This window comes from Strongylocentrotus purpuratus, unplaced genomic scaffold (assembly GCF_000002235.5).
Source record: "Strongylocentrotus purpuratus isolate Spur 01 unplaced genomic scaffold, Spur_5.0 spur5_scaffold_20, whole genome shotgun sequence".
NCBI lineage: Eukaryota > Metazoa > Echinodermata > Echinoidea > Camarodonta > Strongylocentrotidae > Strongylocentrotus > Strongylocentrotus purpuratus.
This window is the reverse complement of record NW_022145606.1, coordinates 645,619-667,719: the sequence shown is the minus strand read 5'-3', so window position 1 is coordinate 667,719 and position 22,101 is coordinate 645,619. Positions and strand designations below refer to the sequence as shown.

Here is a 22,101-nt window from a genome sequence, read left to right as displayed (position 1 = left end):
TCTGCAAAAAACTTTGAAGGCCTATGGTCTTAGTCGTACCTTCAGATTGTAATTTATTCAGACTTTACACTTAAGCTATTTACGAGACATGTAAACGTGTATTGCTTACCTTATCATGCTGATTTAGTTCTGTTCTGTTACCTTCCAAGTCCTGAGGACACCGATGACCTGGGCAGAGGTACAACATTTACAATCAATTTGTTTGACCTAAGAACTAACAAAAGTTAGTATGCAATATAAAGGTATAATTGTATCATAAACTTATGGATTTATTGCATTCGACATAGAATTATATTTCTGAATCAATATAATATTTTTGGTGACATGTCTCTCTCAAACTCATTCCTAATCTCTTCGTCCCCTTCCACTTCCAACCTCCCCCCCCCCCCCCCCCCCCCTCCAAAGAAAGAGTCTCGCCTGTCTTAATCTTTAAAAAATAAACATTTGTTTTTTATGGGATCAGTGTTCATGGGATTAAGCTTAGGTAACCAAAAACCAAAACCCTACACCCTTCATAATGGTAACACGAGCAGTACCATTACTATGACAGTCCCTTATATTAGCGTTTGATCATTGGTATGCAGGGACAGTAGGGTGGTATATGGAAGGAGAATGACTCGATTAGCTAAAAGATGACGCATTTAGACAACAAGGGAACTTCATTTAGAGTATTGCACAATAACATTATTCCAACAAAAGTTTGTATCTAATGTTAATCTATCTCTCTTTCTCTATATTCACTTGCAATTAATAACTACAAGTCTTGAATCTACATTACCGTGATCTTTGAATTCTCTCTTCAGGATAGCTGTCATTTTGTTTAAGTTAAATCCTTGTGGGATGACAGAGATATGTAGTATGGCTGAGGTATAAAAATAAATGTGTGCAATCCATACAATGTAAATAAACAGAAAATCAATTATGTATAAATTGAATAGGAGTTTATCAAACATGACATGAAATTTAATTATCATCTGATAACAAGTTGAAAATACATCTGCAACCTTTTAAACTTTGCTTGGATTCCCTGATATTGCAAGATAAACCTGTGATAATAAGGTATATTTACCGTTGTCCGATAAATGTCCCGACCACCTTTGATCATTATTTTACTTCGTGAATTATTTGTAATCAAGTTAAAAACCTGAGTTAGATTTGTGATTAGATAGCGACTAGATTGGGGATTAAAAAGTCATTTGACCCCAATGATTCACATATTGTTTTAACAGGTTTCCGTCCACGAGCTCGAGCGAGAGTGTAATTACAAGTAGAAAATATGTATAGTCAGGTCTCTTTACATTACTAACTTTAGACCAAATATATATAAAATGGTATTTGACTATTCCATGGAAAAGATACCTCTCCCCACCTGAGCTAATGGACAGAAATCTCTTGGAACAATATATAGTTGAACCATAAAATGTCTTTTTGTTACGCACTCGGATCGAATGCATTCGTAACCCCCTTGTATAATGAAGGAACTCACATTCTACATGTGTAAACTTCATGGCCTCGATATGGCATTCAGCAACTTCGTGTACATCGCATACGGGAATACAGATTTCGGAACGTCCTTGATTAGTATTTTCCATTCCACGACTTACGAGCTCAACATTGGCCTCAGCTATTTCGCAGATGATAGGTCCCAGGACCACGGGATGGTTGATGATGCTCAACCCAAACGTTGTTTTCTCTTTTGAAAGTTGTGATACGAAAATGTCTACTTTAGAAGCCATATCAAATGTTACATATCTGCTTATAAACTAAATTTAACTGCTTTCAAAGGATTAAGCTAAATAAACAAATTTGAACAGATAATGATAAATACATTCTTGAAAACATATATTCATGTTTTCGGAAAATAATGACACCCTTTTTTCTTTCCTTTTAATCTCTACTTATCTGTTTACATTTAGATTGTTTATGTCCATTATGTAAGAACTGTGATGTTGTCGTTATACTTATTTTGGAAGCGAAATAAATATGAATATGAATATTAGGATCGTTCTAATTTGTTATGTCGATGTTAAATCGATAGGTGATACGTATCACCTATCGATTTCGTCAAGATTTTTATTATTAGGTGATACGTACGAAGTCTACGTGTCACCTATTGATTTCGTCAAGATTTTTAATTTTTTTATTCTGCCATGAATTTGTTCGCAAGATATCTCTAGAATGAATTAAGCCATAATCATGAAACTTGCTATGATGCTAGATCTTAGTCTAACCTAGAACTGCGTGTCTTTTTAGAGACTCAAAATTACCGTGACGTCATCCAGGCGAAATTTTGTGAAAATCAACTTATGATCATATCTTCATAACAGAAAGCCATGTCTCATTCATATTTATCACGATCAAGGTCAATATTTGTCCCGTCAATTTCGCGTCATTGAATGCGAGCAAAAATACATTTTAAATCGCTCAAAATCGTCTTCAACTTTGTTTGCATACGTTTTAGGCCATTATAATAATTTCATAAAAAATCGCGCAAAACTCGCATTTTTGCGCGTTTTCGTTCGTTACGGCCGAACGCAAAATAATTCCTCCTAGATTTTTGTGGACAGGATATTCCTCATATTTTTCTGAACAATTTGATACCATGTTCATTTCTTTATTACTATTAAAAACGGAATGAGCGTCCGTTTAAAATAACTGTCCGTACGCGCGAGTTTTGTAATACATATATTGGCAAAAACATGCCTATAAAAAGTTCATTATAAATAGTTTTGGGGGATGCCTAGAGACTCCGCATTTTTTTTTTCTTCATATTTAGATAGAGCATGAGTTGGAGATGTGATTTCATATCTCATTGGGACATTAAGTACATCTTGACGTCATCATAATGGCCTTGAAAGTCAAAATACAAAAATGTATATTATGATGTCGTAATATTTATGGAACATTTAGTGTATTTCTCTCAATATTCATCGATTTCCTTCTAAATGTTAATATGTTGTAGTCAAGGCAATTTTCTACAAGTCCAATACACACTACTTTTAAATTTAAAGACGTCATCATAGTGAAAATAGCGATCTAAGATGACATGTCACAATTGTCTTAATTTGCTTGTTATGCCTATGAAAGGTGAATTTTGTCCGCATCATGAATCTACATGACATTCATCTTAGAGCACTATCTAGCTCATTTGTGTTTTATTTTCTCCCAAATGTTGTAGCTAAGAAAATTAAAGGCGTTATGTCAGAATTTTGTTAGTTTGCCTGTTAGGCGTATGGGAGGTGACTTTCTCTGAAATCCTGATTTTTACATTTCTCTAGCGAATACCTAAAGAGGCGCTATACCACTTTTAATCATGGTCATCATCATTTAAAACAAAACAAAAAATCATCATCAATATCGTCATTAATGTATTTATGAAAATTATCATTAGCTCACCATTGGCACACAAAATAGCATACGTATCACCTAATTCGTCAAAGTGACAATTTAAAGTCTAGTTCTAACTTAGATCTGCGTGACTTTTCAGAGAGTCGAAATGATCGTGACGTCATCCAAGAGCCATTTTGTGAAAATCAACGTTCTCATTCATAATTATCATGATTAAGATCAATATCCGTCTGGTCAATTTCAGGTCAATAAACGTGCATATAAACGCGCGTGCGCGTTCGTCCGCGTGTTTAAGCGCGCGCAAACATTTAAAATGCTCCATATCATTCAAATTTTGTTTGCATACGTTTTAGGCGATATGGAGCATTCGACGTACACGCGCGCATTTTTTGCGCGTACTGGCATTTTGCAACATAGAATCGCCAAGTTTTCTCTATCATCATACTTGGCACATTTTTCCAACCATTTTTATAACTTGTTTACCTTTTAATAACGCAATGAGCGTCCGCTAGAGTTGACAGCACGCGCGGAACTGCGTTATCTTTATCCACAATACATGGGCAAAAACATGCCTATACACAATTCCTTATAACTCTTCAGAATAGAAAGGAACTCCCAATATTTTGTCAAATTTGGATAGATTATGAAATGGAGATATGATTTGATGTCTCATTTGACCCTCAATTTACTCATGACGTCATCATAATGGCCTCCGAACTCAAAATTTTAATTTGCATATTATGACGTTAGCATATTTTGGGAAAATTGATTGTATCTCTGTAAATATTGATTGCTGTTCTTCCAACTTTTAATATGTTCTAGAGGAGACAATTTTCTACAAATGCAGTGGCCACAATTTTCTAGTTTGACAAAGGTATCATGGCTTATTTGTTGCGATTAAAGGAGGCATGTCAATTTTTCACACTTTGCGTGTATTGTCTAAGGGAAATGACTTTTTCTCAAAACTGGATTCTACATTTTCGTCTTTTGCGAGCAATATCCCCGTTGTTTTAGCTTTGTTTTTGCTGAGCTTCGAGTATGTTGTAGCTGAGACAATAAGCAATCTCTTAGATGTCCTTTTTTTTTCGATCAGATGCCGGAATTATGCTCATATTTCACTTGCAAAGTGGTAATTGAGAATTCCATTTTCCGTTTACGTGTAATTGCCATGGGAAATGTTTTGGTATATCGGTAACGCACTTGACTTCCGACCTTGAGATCCCTGGTTCGAGCCCGGTCGTCTCCAACAATTTTTTCTTCACTTTTTTCAAGAGCCTAGCTATTTATGCTAGAAATATTGAAGGCATATTTCTTAATTGCATCTCTCCCCCTATCTCTCTTACACTTTCAACCTCTCCCTCTTACTGTTACTGTTTACACAAAAAATCTGAGTGCTCCAAATCATCTCAAATTAATTTTGCATACGTATAAGGCCATTTTAATCTTTTTCAAACTACCCGCGTATTGCCATTTTGATACCTTGTTCACCGTTTTCTGACCAGTAATAACGCAATTGGCGTCCGTTAAAGTTAACAGCACGCGCGGATCTGCGCTATCCTTATCCAAAATACATGTGCAAAAAATGCCTATACAAAATTCATTGTAACTTTTCAGAATGGATTAATATTCCCCCATCTTTTTCATATTTAGATAGAGCATAAGTCGGAGATATGATTTCATGTCTCATTTGACCCTTAATTAACTCATGACGTCATCATAATGGCCTCCGAACTGAAAATTTGCATATTATGACGTCAGCATATTTACAGGAAATTGATTGTTTCTCTGTGAATATAGATCGATTTACTTCTAAATTTTGATATGTTCTAGCTGAGACAATTCTCTACAAATGCATTTAACACGAGTTTTCATTTTGACGAAAGCATCACGGCGTTTTTTGAGATTAAAGGAGGCATGTCAATTTTTTCACATTTTGCGTGTATTCTCTATGGGACATGACTTTTTCTCAAAACTTGATTCTACATTCCTGTTTATCGCGAGCAATATCTCCGTGGTTTTAGCTTTGTTTTCGCTGAGCTTCGAGTATGATGTAGCTGAGACAATGAGCTATCATCTACGTGCCATTTATTTCTCGATCAGATGCCGGGATCATGCTCATATTTCACTTGCATAGTGGGATTTGAGAATTTCATTTTTCGTTTACGTGTAATCGCTATGGGAAATGTTTTGGTATATCGGTAACGCACTTGACTTCCGACCTGGGCGTCTCCAACAATTTTTTTCCTCACCTTTTTTTTCCTTTTTGACCTTTCCCTGTACCATCTCCTTTGAATATTAAAACACGTAGAATCGCTTATAATGTAATAAACAACTATATTTACTTTATTATTACCCTATTATCACTTGATCTATTACTTTTTTGCGTGTAATCCTTATGGGAGATGACTTTTTCTCAAATCAGGATTCTACATTCCTGTCTTTTGCGAGCAATATCGCCGTTATTTCAGTTTGATTTTTGTTGATTTTGGATTATGTTGTAGCTGAGACTATATGCTATCTAAATGTCCTCTCATTTTTTTTTCAATCAGATATCAGGATCACGCTCATGATATGATAATCATCATGATCATCGTGATCATAATGATGATGATGATTATCATCACGGTCTGAAATCTGGATTTGTCATTCCTGTCTTTTGCGAGCAATATCGCCGTTATTTCCGCTCGGTTTTTGTTGATTTTTAGTATGTTGTAGCTGAGACTATATGCTATCTAACTGTCCTCCTCATTTTTTCAATCAGATGTCAGGAACACGCTCATGATCATCATCAATATCATTAAAATCATCATGATCATGATCATCAACATCATCATCAGCACCATTACTATCAAGATCATCATCATCATTATCATTATGATCATCATTGTTTACATGTACATGTCTATATAATTTCTCTCTTTCTCTATATGGGAGATGACTTTTTCTCAAATCTAAATTCTACATTTCTGTTTTTTTGCGAGCAATATCGCCGTTATTTCCGCTTGGTTTTTGTTGATTTTTGAGTACGTTGTAGCTGAGACTATATGCTATCTAAATGTCTCCCTCATTTTTTCAATCAGATGTTAGCATGATCATCATCAACATAATCATGAATATGATCATGATCATCATCATCAACATGATCATCATCATCAACATTAGCATTACCATCATCATCATCGTCATAACCATTACTTTCAAGATCATCATCATCATCATTGTTTACATGTCTTTATAACTTCTTCCTTTCTCAATATAGTAAAAAGTATAATCTACCATCAGACTTGAAGACAGACTACCTTATTCGTCTTCGTGACGAATTAAATTCTAGTTATTATTATTATTATTATTATTATTATTATTAGTATTATCATTATCAATATTGTAATCAATATTATCACACATGGTTCCGAGTAATAATGACACGAATTTGTTTGTAAATTTCGTATCCTGGACTAATATCCATTGCATAATAATCGGTTATGTTTTATCTAAAAAAAAAGGGAGCCGAAATAGTATGTCATATGACTTTCGACTGCTTTGTTAATAAATATCTTGTTATATTCATTTTATTAGAAGGGGGTGTTCCATAAAAAACGGCGAAATAATTGTTTCATAACATGTGTATGATGACTAAGATATGCAATATAAATCATGACATATTTCTCTTTATCAGAATGGATAAATCCTTCTTTTTTTAAGCTACCTTTTTCACGTCCAATGAATCTTATGGCAGCTTTTTCGGATACATATTTGTAGAATGAATCCTTCAGTACGCTGTTAATGCTCCTCCACTCGCTATCACAGAGCTCATCATCTTTACATTGGATATTGAAATGAATAACAGAAACATAATATATAAGTATCCTCACTTCGTTACGATGAGATTGAGATATTGCATATATACAACTCGCTGATATTTATTTTTGGAACTAAAGGAAGATTTACAAATAATGTTTCTTTCACCTTTCAACTGCTTTGTTATTTTACATCCTTTATGTGCATTTATTAAAAAAGGATGCTTCGCTAAAAAAAACGACAGGATACATCTTTAGAGCATTTTAAGAATAATAAGATATACATAAGAAAATATGAAATCTTTCTTTTCATAACAATGGATAAATAATACACGTTAACTAGATATACCTCTTTGAGATTCCATTAATTTTAAGGCGTTCTCTTGGGATTCACATTTGCAGATTGCATCCTTCAGGGCACTGTTAATGCTCTTCCATTCTTCTTTCCTGAGTTCATTCGCTTTACATTGTATATTGAAATCAATAAGATACAAAAGGCATTTAAGTATCACGTTGTTGCAATAACATTGTGATAATGCATATATACAACTGGAAAGGTAAATTTAAGTGACCAATTATTTTAATATTGCTATTTCTACATTACATTATACAAAATGATACTACTGAGCTTTACTTTATCTCTACGTGCCATATTCTGAGACGTTTGCGACCATGGGGTACAACAACTCTCTGTCCCATATTCTATGACGTAATTCATTCTCCCCGAGATCAACTCCACATTAAAAAATCCCACTCCTTAGGCTACTCATCCACATAATCCTCCTTCTACCCCTACTCCTCCTCCCCTCGACTCTTCCATTTAGCGCAAGATTTTCCAAACCATTCTTCCGTATAACATGGCCCAAGAAGCTCAGCTGTCGACCTGTTATATTATTCAGAAGCTTTCGTCTTGTTTCTGCCATAGCAATATACCTCATTATTAGAAACTCTTTCTGTCCATGAAATTCTTAGCATCCTTCTCAGGAGCCAAACTTCATAATTTTCCAGTCGCTGTCTTAGGTTTGTTGTCAGGGTCCAAGCTTCACATCCATACATTGTAACTGTATACACATATACATTGATACGCTGAGTCTCGTTCTCATATTCAGCTTTTTATTCTTTAAGATGTTTTCTAAATTAGAGAAAGTTGATTTTGCAAGTGCAATCCTTCTTTTGATTTCTTGCTCGCCTCCTGCATTGTCTGTAGTTGTAGTCCCGAGGTAATTATGGCGATGGCTTGCTTTTTTGATCGTTATTGATCTTAAGATATCAAGGTATTCCTCCCTTCTTTGAAATTACCATAAGTCATTGCAGGTCCTTCTCTGATTCTACGATTAATATAGTATCATCCGCATACCGTATGTTTGTGATATTATGTCCTACCTTGATGATGATGATGATGAACAGCATTTGTATAGCGCCATTTATCTGCAAAAGCATTCAAAGGCGCCTGGCTCCCTCAATATGTCACATATTATTCGCAATGTTGCCGGAAAAGATAGGTTTTGAGTTCAGATTTAAAGGTATCAATGTTGTTACAATTTCGAAGTTGGACAGGTAGAGAGTTCCAAAGATGCGGAGCAGATGAAGAGAAGGCTCTATCCCCGTATGTTTTTAGACGGGTACTGGGCACTTGAAGAACGAGTCCCGCACAGCGTAGTCCTGGTCGTAGCTGACGTACACTGATGAGAGCAGATACATAGCCAGGGGACAAGTTATGTAGAGCCTTAAATGCAAGCAGCAAGATCTTATACTGCACTCTGCAGTGCACTGGCAGCCAATGAAGCTCATGGAGTGTAGGCGAGATGTGGTCAAACTTCCTGATTCCCATCAGAAGGCGAGCAGCAGCATTCTGGACCGCCTGGAGACGTTTGATGGCTGATGATGGTAAGCCGACAAGGAGAGAGTTGCAGAAATCCAGCCTTGAGGTTATTAGAGCATGAATGAGGTTTTCCGCGGCACTTCTGGTGAGACAGTGTCTGATCTCTGCAATCCTGCGGAGATGGTAGAATGCAGACTGACAGACACGCGAAATGTGATCCTTCATGCTCATAGTTCTGTCGAAGACTACTCCAAGATTTCTAGCCTTGTTGTTGGGAGATACAGCTTCCTCACCGACTAGAATAGGAGTACCAGTGATCTTATTTCCCATGTGTGGTGAAGACAAAAGGAGATACTCGGTTTTCTTTTCATTTAGCTTCAAGAAGTTGCGTCTCATCCAACATCGAATCTCTTCGATGGCAGCACTGATGGCTGCAGCTGCACGTTCCTCAGCGCCTCCAACTTTTGGATCAAAAGTTAGGTAGAGCTGGGTGTCGTCTGCATAGAAATGTGCGCTAAGACCATGTCGCTGTATGATAGAGCCAAGAGGGGTGATGTAGAGTGTGAAGAGCAAGGGACCGAGGACAGAGCCTTGCGGAACTCCGTAGCTAAGGGTGGTCTCAGGTGATAGCTTGCCATTGATGACCACAGCTTGTCTTCTGTCGTTGAGGTAAGACTCAAACCATTGGAGTGCAGTTGCTTCAATTCCAAAATCTTCTCTAAGCCTCTCAAGCAGAACAGCATGATCGATGGTATCAAATGCAGCTGACAGGTCAAGCAGAACTAGGGCAGCTGCTTTTCTGCAATCAATTGATGTTAGGATGTCATCCGAGACCTTCAGTAGTGCCGTCTCCACACTGTGATTCTTTCTGTATGCAGACTGTAGGCACTCATGTAGATCATTGCCCTGCAGATAAGCTGTCAGACGACTTGCGACAATTTTCTCAGTCACTTTGGCCAGAAAAGGCAAATTTGATACTGGGCGATAGTTAGCCAGATCGTTCAATCCTCTTTCCTGTTCTAGTTTTTACTACTTTTACTAGTTTCCCCAATAGACCAGGGTCAAGTTTGTGTACGTCTATATGAAGGTTACCGTAGGTTTTTCAGGCCAATTTTGATGTGTTTCAGTCAGTTTCAAAACACACCTTCATTTTTCCTCGGAGAACGTCATTCAAACGTGTAGTTTATTCAAGTTAGTGTTTAGGGCATTCGATTCGTTTACGTCTAGGGCATGTACCAAGATTCATTAACAATTATCGGCACTTCAGGAAATGTGATCTCGAGCATTCAAAGTCGCAAATGGGCAGTCAAGTTTTAAATAATTTTAGTCAAAGTTAAATTAAACTAACATGTATGTTGTTTATGAATTTTCTTTTCTTTCAAATTCCATGCGATGTTATGATTATGATGTAGTCCCTTTCACTAGCCATAGTAGACAAGATTCGTATCGAACTATCGCTGTTATCCCTGCCTAGCGACCCGTGTGAGAAGTTAGGGATCAACAACCTGTCTTTGGGAGGGCCCTGTCAAGTATTAGTACTACTAATAATCGCACACCCGATCAAGGGGTTCGATAAGACAAACTTGACAGGGCAAGGGGCGTCACGTGGGGAAAAAGTTAATGACGTCATCCGCTTCGCAGAGACTATATTATAACTTTATTATTTATTATTATTTTTTTTTATTATTTATTCAAAGATATTTATTATACAGGATGACAATATCGACCAAGGCTGTTTTTCGTATTGGTCCTGCATATACATACTTGGTAAAATACAAACAATGAAATACAAAATATCATTGAAATATGCAAAACATGAATAGATTACATGGATATTGAATAATATAACGTTTTATAAAATAACCAGCGACTAGACACATGGATTTACATTCAAAGATTTACCAATAATCACACCAAAAAAAATGAAACAAAGTAAGAAAACAAAAATAACACACTCGTATATATTCATATGGGTAAACAAATATATACACACATCTATCAAGATATTGGTTATTTATAATATTAATGAAAGTACAATATTTTGTAAAGGTATTTAAATGAAGAAATAGATGTAAAATTGTGTAAGTTAATAGGTAATAAGTTCCAGATAACTCCTCCTGAGTACATAAGACTGTTCTTAAAGCATGCTAGATTAGGTTTTGGAAATATTACATTTGTTTTGTCAGCGGCTCAAGTATTTAAGTTATGTCTATCGCAGACCATTACTATAGCATTACACAGATGTGTTGGTGCAATACCATGTACAGATTTATACATTAAAACAGCTAAAAAATCATTTCTCCTTTCGTCAAATGATTGCCATTTCATCAATTGTATTAAATCATCACCTCTAACATTTCCATAGTCATAGTTGGATGTAATTATACGTGCTGCTCTCTTTCGTAACCTTAAGAGTAACTATTTTGTTGCCTTGAGCAATTTCCCCAGAGTGTGTATGAATAGCCAATACATAGTAGAATAATTGTATTATATATGAGCTTTACGGATTTGACATCTAAATATTGGGACATAGTACGTAATGAGAACAGTTTCATAGAAATCAATCTGGTAAGTCTTTTAACATGAATATCCCAAGTAAGGTGTTCATCAATTTCCACCCCTAAATATCTAAAATTAAGAACCTGTTCCATTTTCGTTCCATCCATGTATATATACAACTCATATGCTTTACGTGTACTCAAAAGCATAATACTATCTTTTAGTTTATTCTGAGTATACCATATATGTATTGAAAGAACATCTTTTTGCAACAATATGGTTAGTTCATCAATGTTCTTATGAGAAGAATATATAATGACATCATCAGCAAACATATTACATGTACATGTCTGCAAAGACTGAGCTATATCATTAAAAAAAAGTAAAAATAAATTGGTCCGAGGACACTCCCTTGAGGTATTCCATTTGAAAATGTTTTTGAGTTTGAAAGTATACCATGACAGAAAACTATTTGTCTCCTTTAAAACGAATAACTACTAAACCATTTTAACTGTTTATCCTTTATACCATAACATTGTAGTTTCTTAAGTAATAATTAATGGTCAATTGAATCAAAACATTTGAAAATATATAAAAAGCACGCAACTACAATTTGTTTTCATTAAAAGATTCCAGCCAATCATCTATAGTTATATGAATACATGTATTGGTTGAGTAGGAAAGCTGATTGATCTATACAAATCAATTCTTTCATGCGATAATAAATCAATACTTACTCATAGTGTAACGAAATCGTTATTTACATTACCTAGCCTTTAGAGGGCGTTAGTTATTGTAATTGTTTATTGTTATTGTAGATGTCGCTATGGTTACGTCGCGCACTGCGATGCGTGTACGTGGGGTTAATCTTGTGGGCAATTTTGTGTTGAGCTGCGGAAGAAGGAAGTTGTGCCTTAATTTGTTTGGAAGTTCAGATTATTAAAGTTCTTGGAAACATTACTTGATCTGTAAGTGCATATTATTTCCTGTGTTGGTAACTTAATTTAGTTAAGTGATTGTAAGCTGATCTGAGAGTGTCTGTTGCACAATATATTTTTTTGTGAGAACGTCGAGTACAGAGAAAGAGCGGGTTCTGACTGAAGAAGTGACGCTACCCAGAGAGTGAGAGACCCGTTTTCGTTACATTGGTGGCTAGCGGTGGGATTAAAACAGACACGAGACACGGTACTCGATCAGCATACGGCAGAGCTGATTATCAAAAATAAGGTTAATCGAGCATTAGCTCGACACGGCAACTCCTCACACTATGAATATGACAGACAATGAAAGCGGACAAAATATACAGTTCCTTAGGTAGACAAAGGAACATCCCTTCACTGCTATTATGTAAAAATGTGTAGAACAGGTGTCACATGCATATTCACCTGTTCTACACATTTTACATAATAGCAGTCAAGGGATGTTCCTTTGTCTACCTGAGGAACTGTATATTTTGTCCGCTTTCATTGTCTGTCATGTTCATAGTGTCACCGGCTTCAACACGGTGGTCTATAGCACCTCCCTGCTTCAACACAGCGCTCTATAGCACCTCACCGCTACAACACGGCGGTCTATAGCGCCTCACCGCTTCAACACAGCGTTCTATAGCACCTCACCGCTACAACACGACAGTCTATAGCACCTCACCGCTTCAACACAGCGCTCTATAGCACCTCACCGCTACAACACGGCGGTCTATAGCGCCTCACCGCTTCAACACAGCGTTCTATAGCACCTCACCGCTACAACATGGCGGTCTATAGCACCTCACTGCTTCAACACGGTGGTCTATAGCGCCTCACCGCTTCAACACAGCGCTCTATAGCACCTCACCGCTACAACACGGCGGTCTATAGCACCTCACCGCTTCAACACGGCGCTCTATAGCACCTCACCGCTACAACACGGCGGTCTATAGCACCTCACTGCTTCAACACGGTGGTCTAAAGCACCTCACCGCTTCAACACGGCGTTCTATAGCGCCTCATCGCTTCAACACATCACTCTGTGGCGCCTCCACACAACAACGACGCAGAAAGCATCAGTGTTTGGAAGAACATTGTGGTATGGCTTCTCAGAGACTGACTATAGAGGACGAGGTAGAAGTCCTTGCAGCAGAAGTGCAGCGAGGCGACGAAGATCTACGTCGGTCCAAGACAGAGATTCAGTCATTATTAGAACATAATCAGCTTCTCAGACTGCAGGTAAGAAGGCTGCATATCGATCAGTCTCCTGTAAGTTTCCCTAACCAGTCCCAGAGTGGAACACCACCCACTGCTGGTAGACGGGAACATGAGTCAACGGAGACTCATGCGACCACAATGAATGATAACTTGCTGGTCAATCCCAAGGGACCTGAATCACCAATGCATGGATGCCTAGAGGATCAAACGCAAGTGAAGGTGGCAAACGAGCAGACTGCAGCTGCTGAGGCGAAGGAACTTCATGCTGCACAGTGGTCTCCAAGTAAAACATCAACAGCCGTTCGTCGGGCAGATGGGCTACGAACAGGCTTCTTACATAGGCAATATTTGGATGCTTCAGATGTTCTTGCATCAATTCCTCACTACCAGCGACACGGGAGCGAAGTTCCAGGGGTACGGTTACCTGTTACACTGTCTAAGCCAAATGTATCGCCCGACAAATTCGATGGGAGGACACCTTGGAGGGATTACCTCAGCCATTTTGAAGCCTGCAAGGTCGATAATAACTGGGGTGATGACCAGGCAAAGGTTTTCCTAGCAGCAAGTTTGAGGGGATCAGCACTGAAGATCTTGGGCAGCAAGGCAGCTGACACTTCTCGGATCGCATACCAAGACCTGGTAGTTCTTCTAGAGAAGATATTTGGCCCAGGACAGTTGGCAGAGAACTTCCTCCTTGAACTGCGTTACAGACGCCAAGGGCCCAGAGAGACCCTCCAGGAACTGGGTCAGGCCATACGGGAGTTATCCATGTTGGCATACCCGGAACTTACTGAAGAAGCCCAGGATCGGTTGGCAAGGACACACTTTGCAGAGGCGATTGAGGACCAATCCATCAGGGAAGGGGTCTTTCGACCTAAGCCAACAACTATGGATGAAGCCATCCAGGCGGCCTTGGCAACTGATATTTTTTTCAGACTCGAGGAACAACGGTCTGGCAGGAGGCAGAAGCAAGCAAGGGCCGTTGACACTGATTCAGCAGCTACGATCAATGAAATCTGGAGAGAGCTGAAGAGTATAGATGAGAGAATCGCCAAACAGGAACGACCCATCAAGTCAGAAGAATTCAGACGGGAGAGACCCAACTCGTACAGGCGGAGAACACCAACAGCCACAGATGAATGCTACGAGTGTCATGAGAAGGGGCATTTTAGGCGTAACTGCCCTCACGCAAGAGAATACAGGAGGCCTTCGGGAAACGAGGCTCAGCCAACCCAGAGGCCCGAGGGGAGGCTGGACGGACACCAGGGCATGTAACTGACACACCTCCATCTCCTCGAGAATATCCTTCAAGGAATTACATATCTGATAAAGCACGACGTGGTCTTTTTGTTGAAGTGGAGATAAGGGGAATCAAAGCAAGGTTGTTGGTAGATTCAGGTGCCACCGATACCATTTTATCTTCATCCGTGTACTATCGGAAACATTCAACTAATAGGCCAGACTTGACAGAAGTGGGAGTTCGCAATGCAGATGGCAGTAGCATGGAAACGCTAGGTAGTGCATGGTTGGAGCTTGGTGTAGGAACATGCATCTTTCCACTAGAAGTAGTCTTCGGCAATACCGACCAGGTAGACGGGCTACTTGGGCTGGACTTCATGGAACCAAATGGGTGTATTATCGATCTGAAGACAAAGGAACTACGGCTCAAGGGGGAGAGAATCAAATGTACGGATGCACGAGGAGTTTCATTTAGCTCCAGAGTATTGATAGGGGCAACTACAAGGGTGCCACCAGGTCATGAGGTTATTGTTCCAGGCTACACGACAGGGCTGCAAGATGGGACAGGTCTAGGTCTCATTGAACCTGCGGAGAGTAGCGAGCTCCTGAACAAAGGCATCATCGTTGCACGGGTAGTTGTAGAAAGGACGGAAACAACCCTCCCTGTTCGAGTCTTCAACCCAGGAAAGAAGGCATGCGTAATTCGCAGAGGTACACTTGCCGGCCATCTAACACCCATCAGCGGGGAGGACATTGAAGAAATTCCAGGCCAACCTTTACCAACAACCGATAATCATACAGTCCCAGACCATCTCGTAGATCTCTTTGAAAGAAGCAAGAGAGGGATAGACAAGGTCTTCCATGACAGAATTGCCAAGCTACTGTGCGAGAACCAAGACATTTTCGCAATTTCGGACTCAGACATTGGAAAGACTGGCCTTGTCAAACATCACATCAACACAGGGGATAGTCTTCCAATCAGACAAAGGCCCCGTAGGTTTCCACCCAAGGAGCAGGAAGAGATTGATCGTCAAATCCAAGACATGCTTGAACATGACAGAATAGAGCCCTCAGGCAGCCCTTGGTCATCCAATGTTGTTCTCGTAAAGAAAAAAAAAACGGGTCAAAAAGGTTTTGCGTGGATTATCGTCGTCTGAATCACTTGACAATCAAGGACAGCTACCCAATACCTCGCATTGATGATTCGCTGGACGCACTTGGAGGTGCAAAATGGTTTTCTACTTTGTACCTGGCCTCAGGATATTGGCAGGTCGAGCTAGATGAAGAAGCCAAAAAGAAATCAGCTTTCGTTGTTCGAGGAGGGCTATACAGCTGGAAAGTGATACCTTCGGGCTATGCAACGCCCCATCCACCTTTGAGAGGCTGATGGAGCAGGTCCTGTCCGGACTGCATTGGGAAGTACTCTTGGTTTACTTGGACGATGTCATTGTATTCGCCAAAACAATCGACGAAGAACTGACTAGACTGGGGATGGTCTTCCAACGTCTTCGGAAAGCAGGATTGAAGCTCAAAGCAAAGAAATGTCACCTATTTCGGGAGAGTGTCTTGTATCTGGGACATGTAGTGTCCAGGGAAGGAGTGTCCACAGACCCGGAAAAGATAAGAGCTGTCAAGGAGTGGCCAACCCCTACTAGTGTAAAGGACGTCCAGAGTTTCTTAGGACTGGCCTCGTACTATAGGAGGTTTATTGAAGGATTTGCCAATATCGCCCGGCCACTACATCGGCTAACCGAGAAAGCCCACACCTTCGTATGGACTGAGGAATGTGAAGATGCCTTCCAGGAACTCAAGAAGCGGCTGTACCAATCGCCTATCTTAGCATACCCAGACCCAGAACAGGATTATATCCTGGATACGGATGCTAGTAATGAGGGGATAGGGGCTGTCCTGTCTCAAGTGGTAGATGGAAAGGAACGAGTCATATCATATGCTAGCAGAGCTCTGAACAAAGCAGAGAAGAACTATTGCGTTACCAGAAAGGAGTTGCTCGCCGTCGTATAATTTTTGAAGAAATTCCGACAGTACTTGTATTGGCAGAAGACTACGGTCAGGACGGACCACGGAGCATTGCGATGGCTTCTGAATTTCAAAGATCCGCAAGGGCAGATGGCCCGCTGGCTTCAAGTGATAGCTGAGTATGATATCGAAATCATACACCGAGCTGGTCGCTCGCATGCCAATCCAGATAGTTTGTCAAGACGGCCTTGTCCCCAGTGTAAACGGGATGTTGAGGAGTCTGCAGGCTTCGAAGTCCAAGCAGGACCTGGAAATGGCCGTGCAGAGGTAAATGCGGTTACCCTAGCACCAAGTATCACCAATGCACACCTGAACCAAGAACAAACTGAAGATTCATCAATCAAGTGGATCTTGAACGGCAAACAACAATCAAAAGACAGGCCTGAATGGTCTTCAATGGCATCAAAGTCTAGTGTCGAAAAGTCTTACTAGAGTTGCATGGTGGGAAGTCCAGCGGACATCTAGGGATGAACAAAACCATAGCCAAAGTTCGCATGAGATTCTACTGGTACGGAATGGATGCAGACATACGGTCCGTAGTTCGACAATGCAACGTCTGTGCCTCCAAGAAGTCACCAGCTAAGAAACGGAGGGCCCCCTTGCAACAAGATACGGTAGGAATGCCGATGGAGCGTGTCGCCATGGACGTAGTTGGACCGCTACCCGAGACGGAGAGAGGGAACAAGTACATTCTGCTTGTAGGGGACTATTTTAGCAAGTGGATGGAGGCCTACCCAATACCAGATCAAACCGCTGTAACGGTTGTAGACAAGTTTGTAAACGAGTTTGTTTGTAGGTTTGGTGTTCCTGAAGTATTGCATTCGGATCAGGGCCGGAATTTCGAGTCTCGCGTCTTTAAGGAAATGTGCGGCATCCTTGGCATTCACAAGACACGCACCACCCCATACAACCCAAAGTCCGATGGACTCATTGAACGGTTTAATGGCACTCTGCTCAACATGATCTCAATGATGATTGAACCCCATAAGCGACAACGAGATTGGGACGAGAAGTTGGCGATCGCAGTGTTTGCCTACCGTAGTGCTCCCCAAGACTCCACAAGGGAGACACCTAATATGCTGATGTTAGGGCGGGAAGTGCATTTGCCAATAGACCTGACCACAGAGGCTCTAGAGGACCCCGAGGAGCATGATATTGAGACAGACTACGCATACACCTTGAGGCAACGCATGCGGGAAGCTCACGAAAGGGCCCGTAAGAACTGCACTGAAAGTGCTAGGCGGCAGAAAAAGGATTATGACTCCAAGGCAGGGGGTAGTCCTTTGGCAGTGGGCGACTTTGTGTGGCTCTACAACGAGGCAAAGACCAAAGGCTTGTCCCCGAAGCTCCAGAGGAGGTGGGAGGGCCCTTACTTGTTAATTCGGCAGTTGTCAGATGTTACTTGCCGAATACAGGCGAAGAGAAATGGAAAGATGAAGGTGGTCCATGTTGACAGGTTGAAGCCGTACAAGGGGGAACCTCTTCAATCCTGGTTAGAAGCAAGTGAAAGCAGGGACGCTCAAGGAAATGAGCAGGAGTCTCCTAGCCAACTGCCACAGCATATGGACATCGAGGACTTGAACAGGGAAGATTCCCAGCCTGTCACACCCCCTGTTCCGGCACCACGAAAAGTTCCGGTCCCACCCCCTAGAAGAAATCCGTCAAGGAAAAGAAACGAGCCTATCCGCTACAGTTATTAATTAGATAGTTAACCCATTGCAACTATATTATATGTGATGAATGATAATCCAGATGATCTCGATTTTGTGTTAACCTGATGTCCTCTGTGTCGATTCTCTTACAGTAAGCCAGTATGCGACATTCCAGGGGGAACGTGAAGTGCTATTCTTGCGGTCATTACTTCTCCCACAAGAGAAGTTTGGAGAGACACATTCAAGAGAGACATCGAAGAAGGGAGGAACACAAATGCAGAGGGTGCGACAAGTCTTTTTTTTAGGAAGGACAACCTGACGAGGCACGTACAGAGTCGACACGAGGGGAAGACAACAGAAGACAAGCGGCAAGACGCGCCTGTGGTAACCCCTGTAGCAGCAGGTGAGCTGAGTATTCATGCTTCGAAGGAAACACTCTCTTCAGAGAACGGGAATGCATCGAGGCCGACCGGTAAAGATCTCAGCATGCTGTTAAAGGAGAGGGAAAGTGAGACCTCGTCGGTATCGTCAGAATCAGAAGCTGAGGTGGAGGACTGCCCAACCCCAACGTTTCGGAAGATCCAGATGGGAAGGCCAATGCAGGGGTTGGATCTGCGACGCACTCTTCCGGGCACCCCTCTGCAGGTAGAAGAGAGGTCTTCCTCAACACAGTTCTCGGGGGGCAAGAAGCTCTTTCAGGAGGAAAAGGTACGAGAGTACAGCGTGGTTTTCCTGCATGGGTGTGAGAAGGAAAGTTCGCCGGCGCCTACAAAGTTGCATCACCTCGCATCGGATCAGTCGCTAGGTTCCCCAATGTCCGTACAGGAGCTGGAAAGGGCCCTGGTCGGCCGGGTTAACAGCATTACTGAAGTCACCACAAGACGATCTTTTTGTGACGGGATTCTGGTAGTGGAGGAAGAGATCAGGACCAATTACAGTATTAACTTGAAGGCTGGAGCAATCTTACCAGAAGTTTAACTCATACATGTATATCAATTCAGCTATCATTAATATTGCAATTACTTGGAAACCTGTTTTCTTGTATGTATTTTATGCTGCAATTGAAGTTCATGGCGGAACTCATTTATATTCCTCTTATAGTGATTAAATTTTCCTTACATGTAACTATTGATGTTGTTGTTGTTTTTAGTATGAATATTTACGCCAGAATGAATTTCTATGATCTATTCCACCAAAGATGATAATGCGTGTGTATATATTACTTTTACATAACTCTTACCTCATGTTTAACTGCAGGCTTATTCGAGGATAGTGGTACTGCGTACATACTGATAGTACAGGTTGAAATAGTTTAAATTTGGAAAGGACTTGATCTTTTCCCACTCTTGTTCTTGTACAATTATATGTAATTATTGCTATACGTGAAAGTATTCCAGCGGATTTTTCGGCCTTTAATTGCAAAAATGTATTTATAGATGTTGTTCGCAGGACAGAATGATTAATTGAAATAAATGTATAAAAGTTTTATCTATGTAATTTTGCCTCATTCTTGCCAAAAGCATGTATTAAGACGATTTTGTGTTTTTGGTCAGAGGACTGCCCAGACTTGGGGCGGGGTAGTGTAACGAAATCGTTATTTACATTACCTAGCCTTTAGAGGGCGTTAGTTATTGTAATTGTTTATTGTTATTGTAGATGTCGCTATGGTTACGTCGCGCACTGCGATGCGCGTACGTGGGGTTAATCTTGTGGGCAGTTTTGTGTTGAGCTGCGGAAGAAGGAAGTTGTGCCTTAATTTGTTTGGAAGTTCAGATTATTAAAGTTCTTGGAAACACTACTTGATCTGTAAGTGCATATTATTTCCTGTGTTGGTAACTTAATTTAGTTAAGTGATTGTAAGCTGATCTGAGAGTGTCTGTTGCACAATATATTTTTGTGAGAACGTCGAGTACAGAGAAAGAGCGGGTTCTGACTGAAGAAGTGACGCTACCCAGGGAGTAAGAGACCCGTTTTCGTTACAATAGGTTTACATGAATATGAATTTATTAAAGTACGAATCGCAGTCGAGCAATAGCCAAAAGCCCATGAGCGAATTGCGAATAGTCTGCTATCCATGGTTTATGTTCTGACTAAGCTGTTTTTATTTATTGAGTATGCTTTTCTGATATTTTTACGAAGTCTGCTCGCTATTCATAAGGACCGCTTTTCATAACGTGAAACTTCCCTTACCTGAAGGGCCGCTATTCATAACAAGAAAATGGGGTCACTATTTATGAAGAGATAAGGACCGCTTTACATAATGTGAGATGAGGGTCGCTATTCATAATTTAAAGTGAGGGTTATCATTCGTTGGGACCGTTATTCATAATACGAAATCCGGGTCGTTTTTCATAATCATTGAGAAGGGGGGCTATTCATAATTAATATCGGGGGCCACTACTCATCAGGACCACTATTCATGGTACTAAATGATGGTCTCTATTCATAATACGAAAAGAGGGTCGCAATTCATAAAACGGGAAGAATTTCACTATTTATAATACGAAATGAGGGTCGCTGTTTTATTATCAAGAGGAAGGGGTGCTATTCAGAGTTTATATCGGGGGTCATTACTCATCGGGACCGCTATTCATAATTTTGTTTTAGTTTTTGTTTCTATATTTTATTTATTTAACCACGGTTAAAAAACCTGCTTTCAGCTAAAAGCTGCTTTTCAGCAAGGCCGTGAACAACAACAAACAAATTACTTGGATAACAGAAACGATGGAGGGGGTGTATTGTTTAAGAAAGGGATGTAAGACTCGTGAATGCTGCCAGGCTATTTTCTAATCGGATGTTTGCCGGTAGGTTATTGAAAAAGTTTTGAGGCTGAATAGAGAGGGCTCTTTTTGAGGTAATTTGTATGTGGTCGTGGCAGTTGAATTTGGCAATCGGTATTACGTAACAGGTAGTTCTGTGACAGCAGGGCTCCCACTTATACCCCCTTCATATACACGGATTTTTCTTACGAGTCCTTACGGATCGCCAACTCGTAGTCAATCGCAAGCACCCGTAAATAACTCGCTGGTATCCGTAAATAACTCGTCACAACTCGCAAAAACTCGTAGACACTCTTCAGGATCCGTGAAAGGAGAGGCAAATTTGTTGACATGTCAAAAATCTCCTTACGATTGTCCACGGATTGATATGTCCGTAAATAGCTCGTAACAATCCGTAACCATCCGCAAATCGCTCGCAACAACACGTAACCGTAAAATGCTCGCAAGAATCCGTAAATGACTCGTTACAGATTTTTGTAACGCTTCGTTGCGGTTAGATTACGATTTGTTTACGGATTATTTACGGATTATTGCGAGCAGTTTACGGATGGTTACGTGTGCTTACGTGTTGTTTACGATTTTATGCGGGTCATTTTATGGATGGCTTTACGGATTGATACGGGTTTTTACAAACATTTTACGTGAAGTTACGAGTACTTTACGAAGAGGTATAGGTATACTTTGCATATGCTTACGAACTGTTAACGACTTGGGGAAAGGTATAAAAGCTGCAAATTTTAACAC

At 40.3% G+C, this 22,101-nt stretch overlaps 1 protein-coding gene and 1 long non-coding RNA gene across 2 annotated transcripts; one reads left to right on the top strand and one right to left on the bottom strand.

Annotated features, from left to right (window-relative positions):
• Positions 1-12,205: 12,205 nt before the first annotated feature.
• Positions 12,206-13,230, bottom strand: LOC115927139. Its single transcript, XR_004065445.1, has 2 exons — positions 13,052-13,230; positions 12,206-12,731 (listed from the first exon to the last, which is right to left on the bottom strand). It is a non-coding gene; the product is annotated as an uncharacterized LOC115927139 (long non-coding RNA).
• Positions 13,231-17,392: 4,162 nt separating this feature from the next.
• On the top strand, positions 17,393-19,555 carry LOC115927351. Its single transcript, XM_030993133.1, has 2 exons — positions 17,393-18,617; positions 18,804-19,555. The coding sequence occupies exons 1-2, from the start codon at positions 17,393-17,395 to the stop codon at positions 19,553-19,555; spliced, it is 1,977 nt and encodes a 658-aa protein (XP_030848993.1).
• The last annotated feature ends 2,546 nt before the right edge of the window (positions 19,556-22,101 follow it).

Coding starts and splice junctions, on each gene's coding strand:
- LOC115927351 (XM_030993133.1), top strand. CDS start 17,393: ATGAACAAAACCATAGCCAAAGTTCGCATGAGATTCTACTGGTACGGA. Junction 18,618..18,803: donor AAACGAGCCTATCCGCTACA/GTTATTAATTAG, acceptor CCACAAGAGAAG/TTTGGAGAGACACATTCAAG.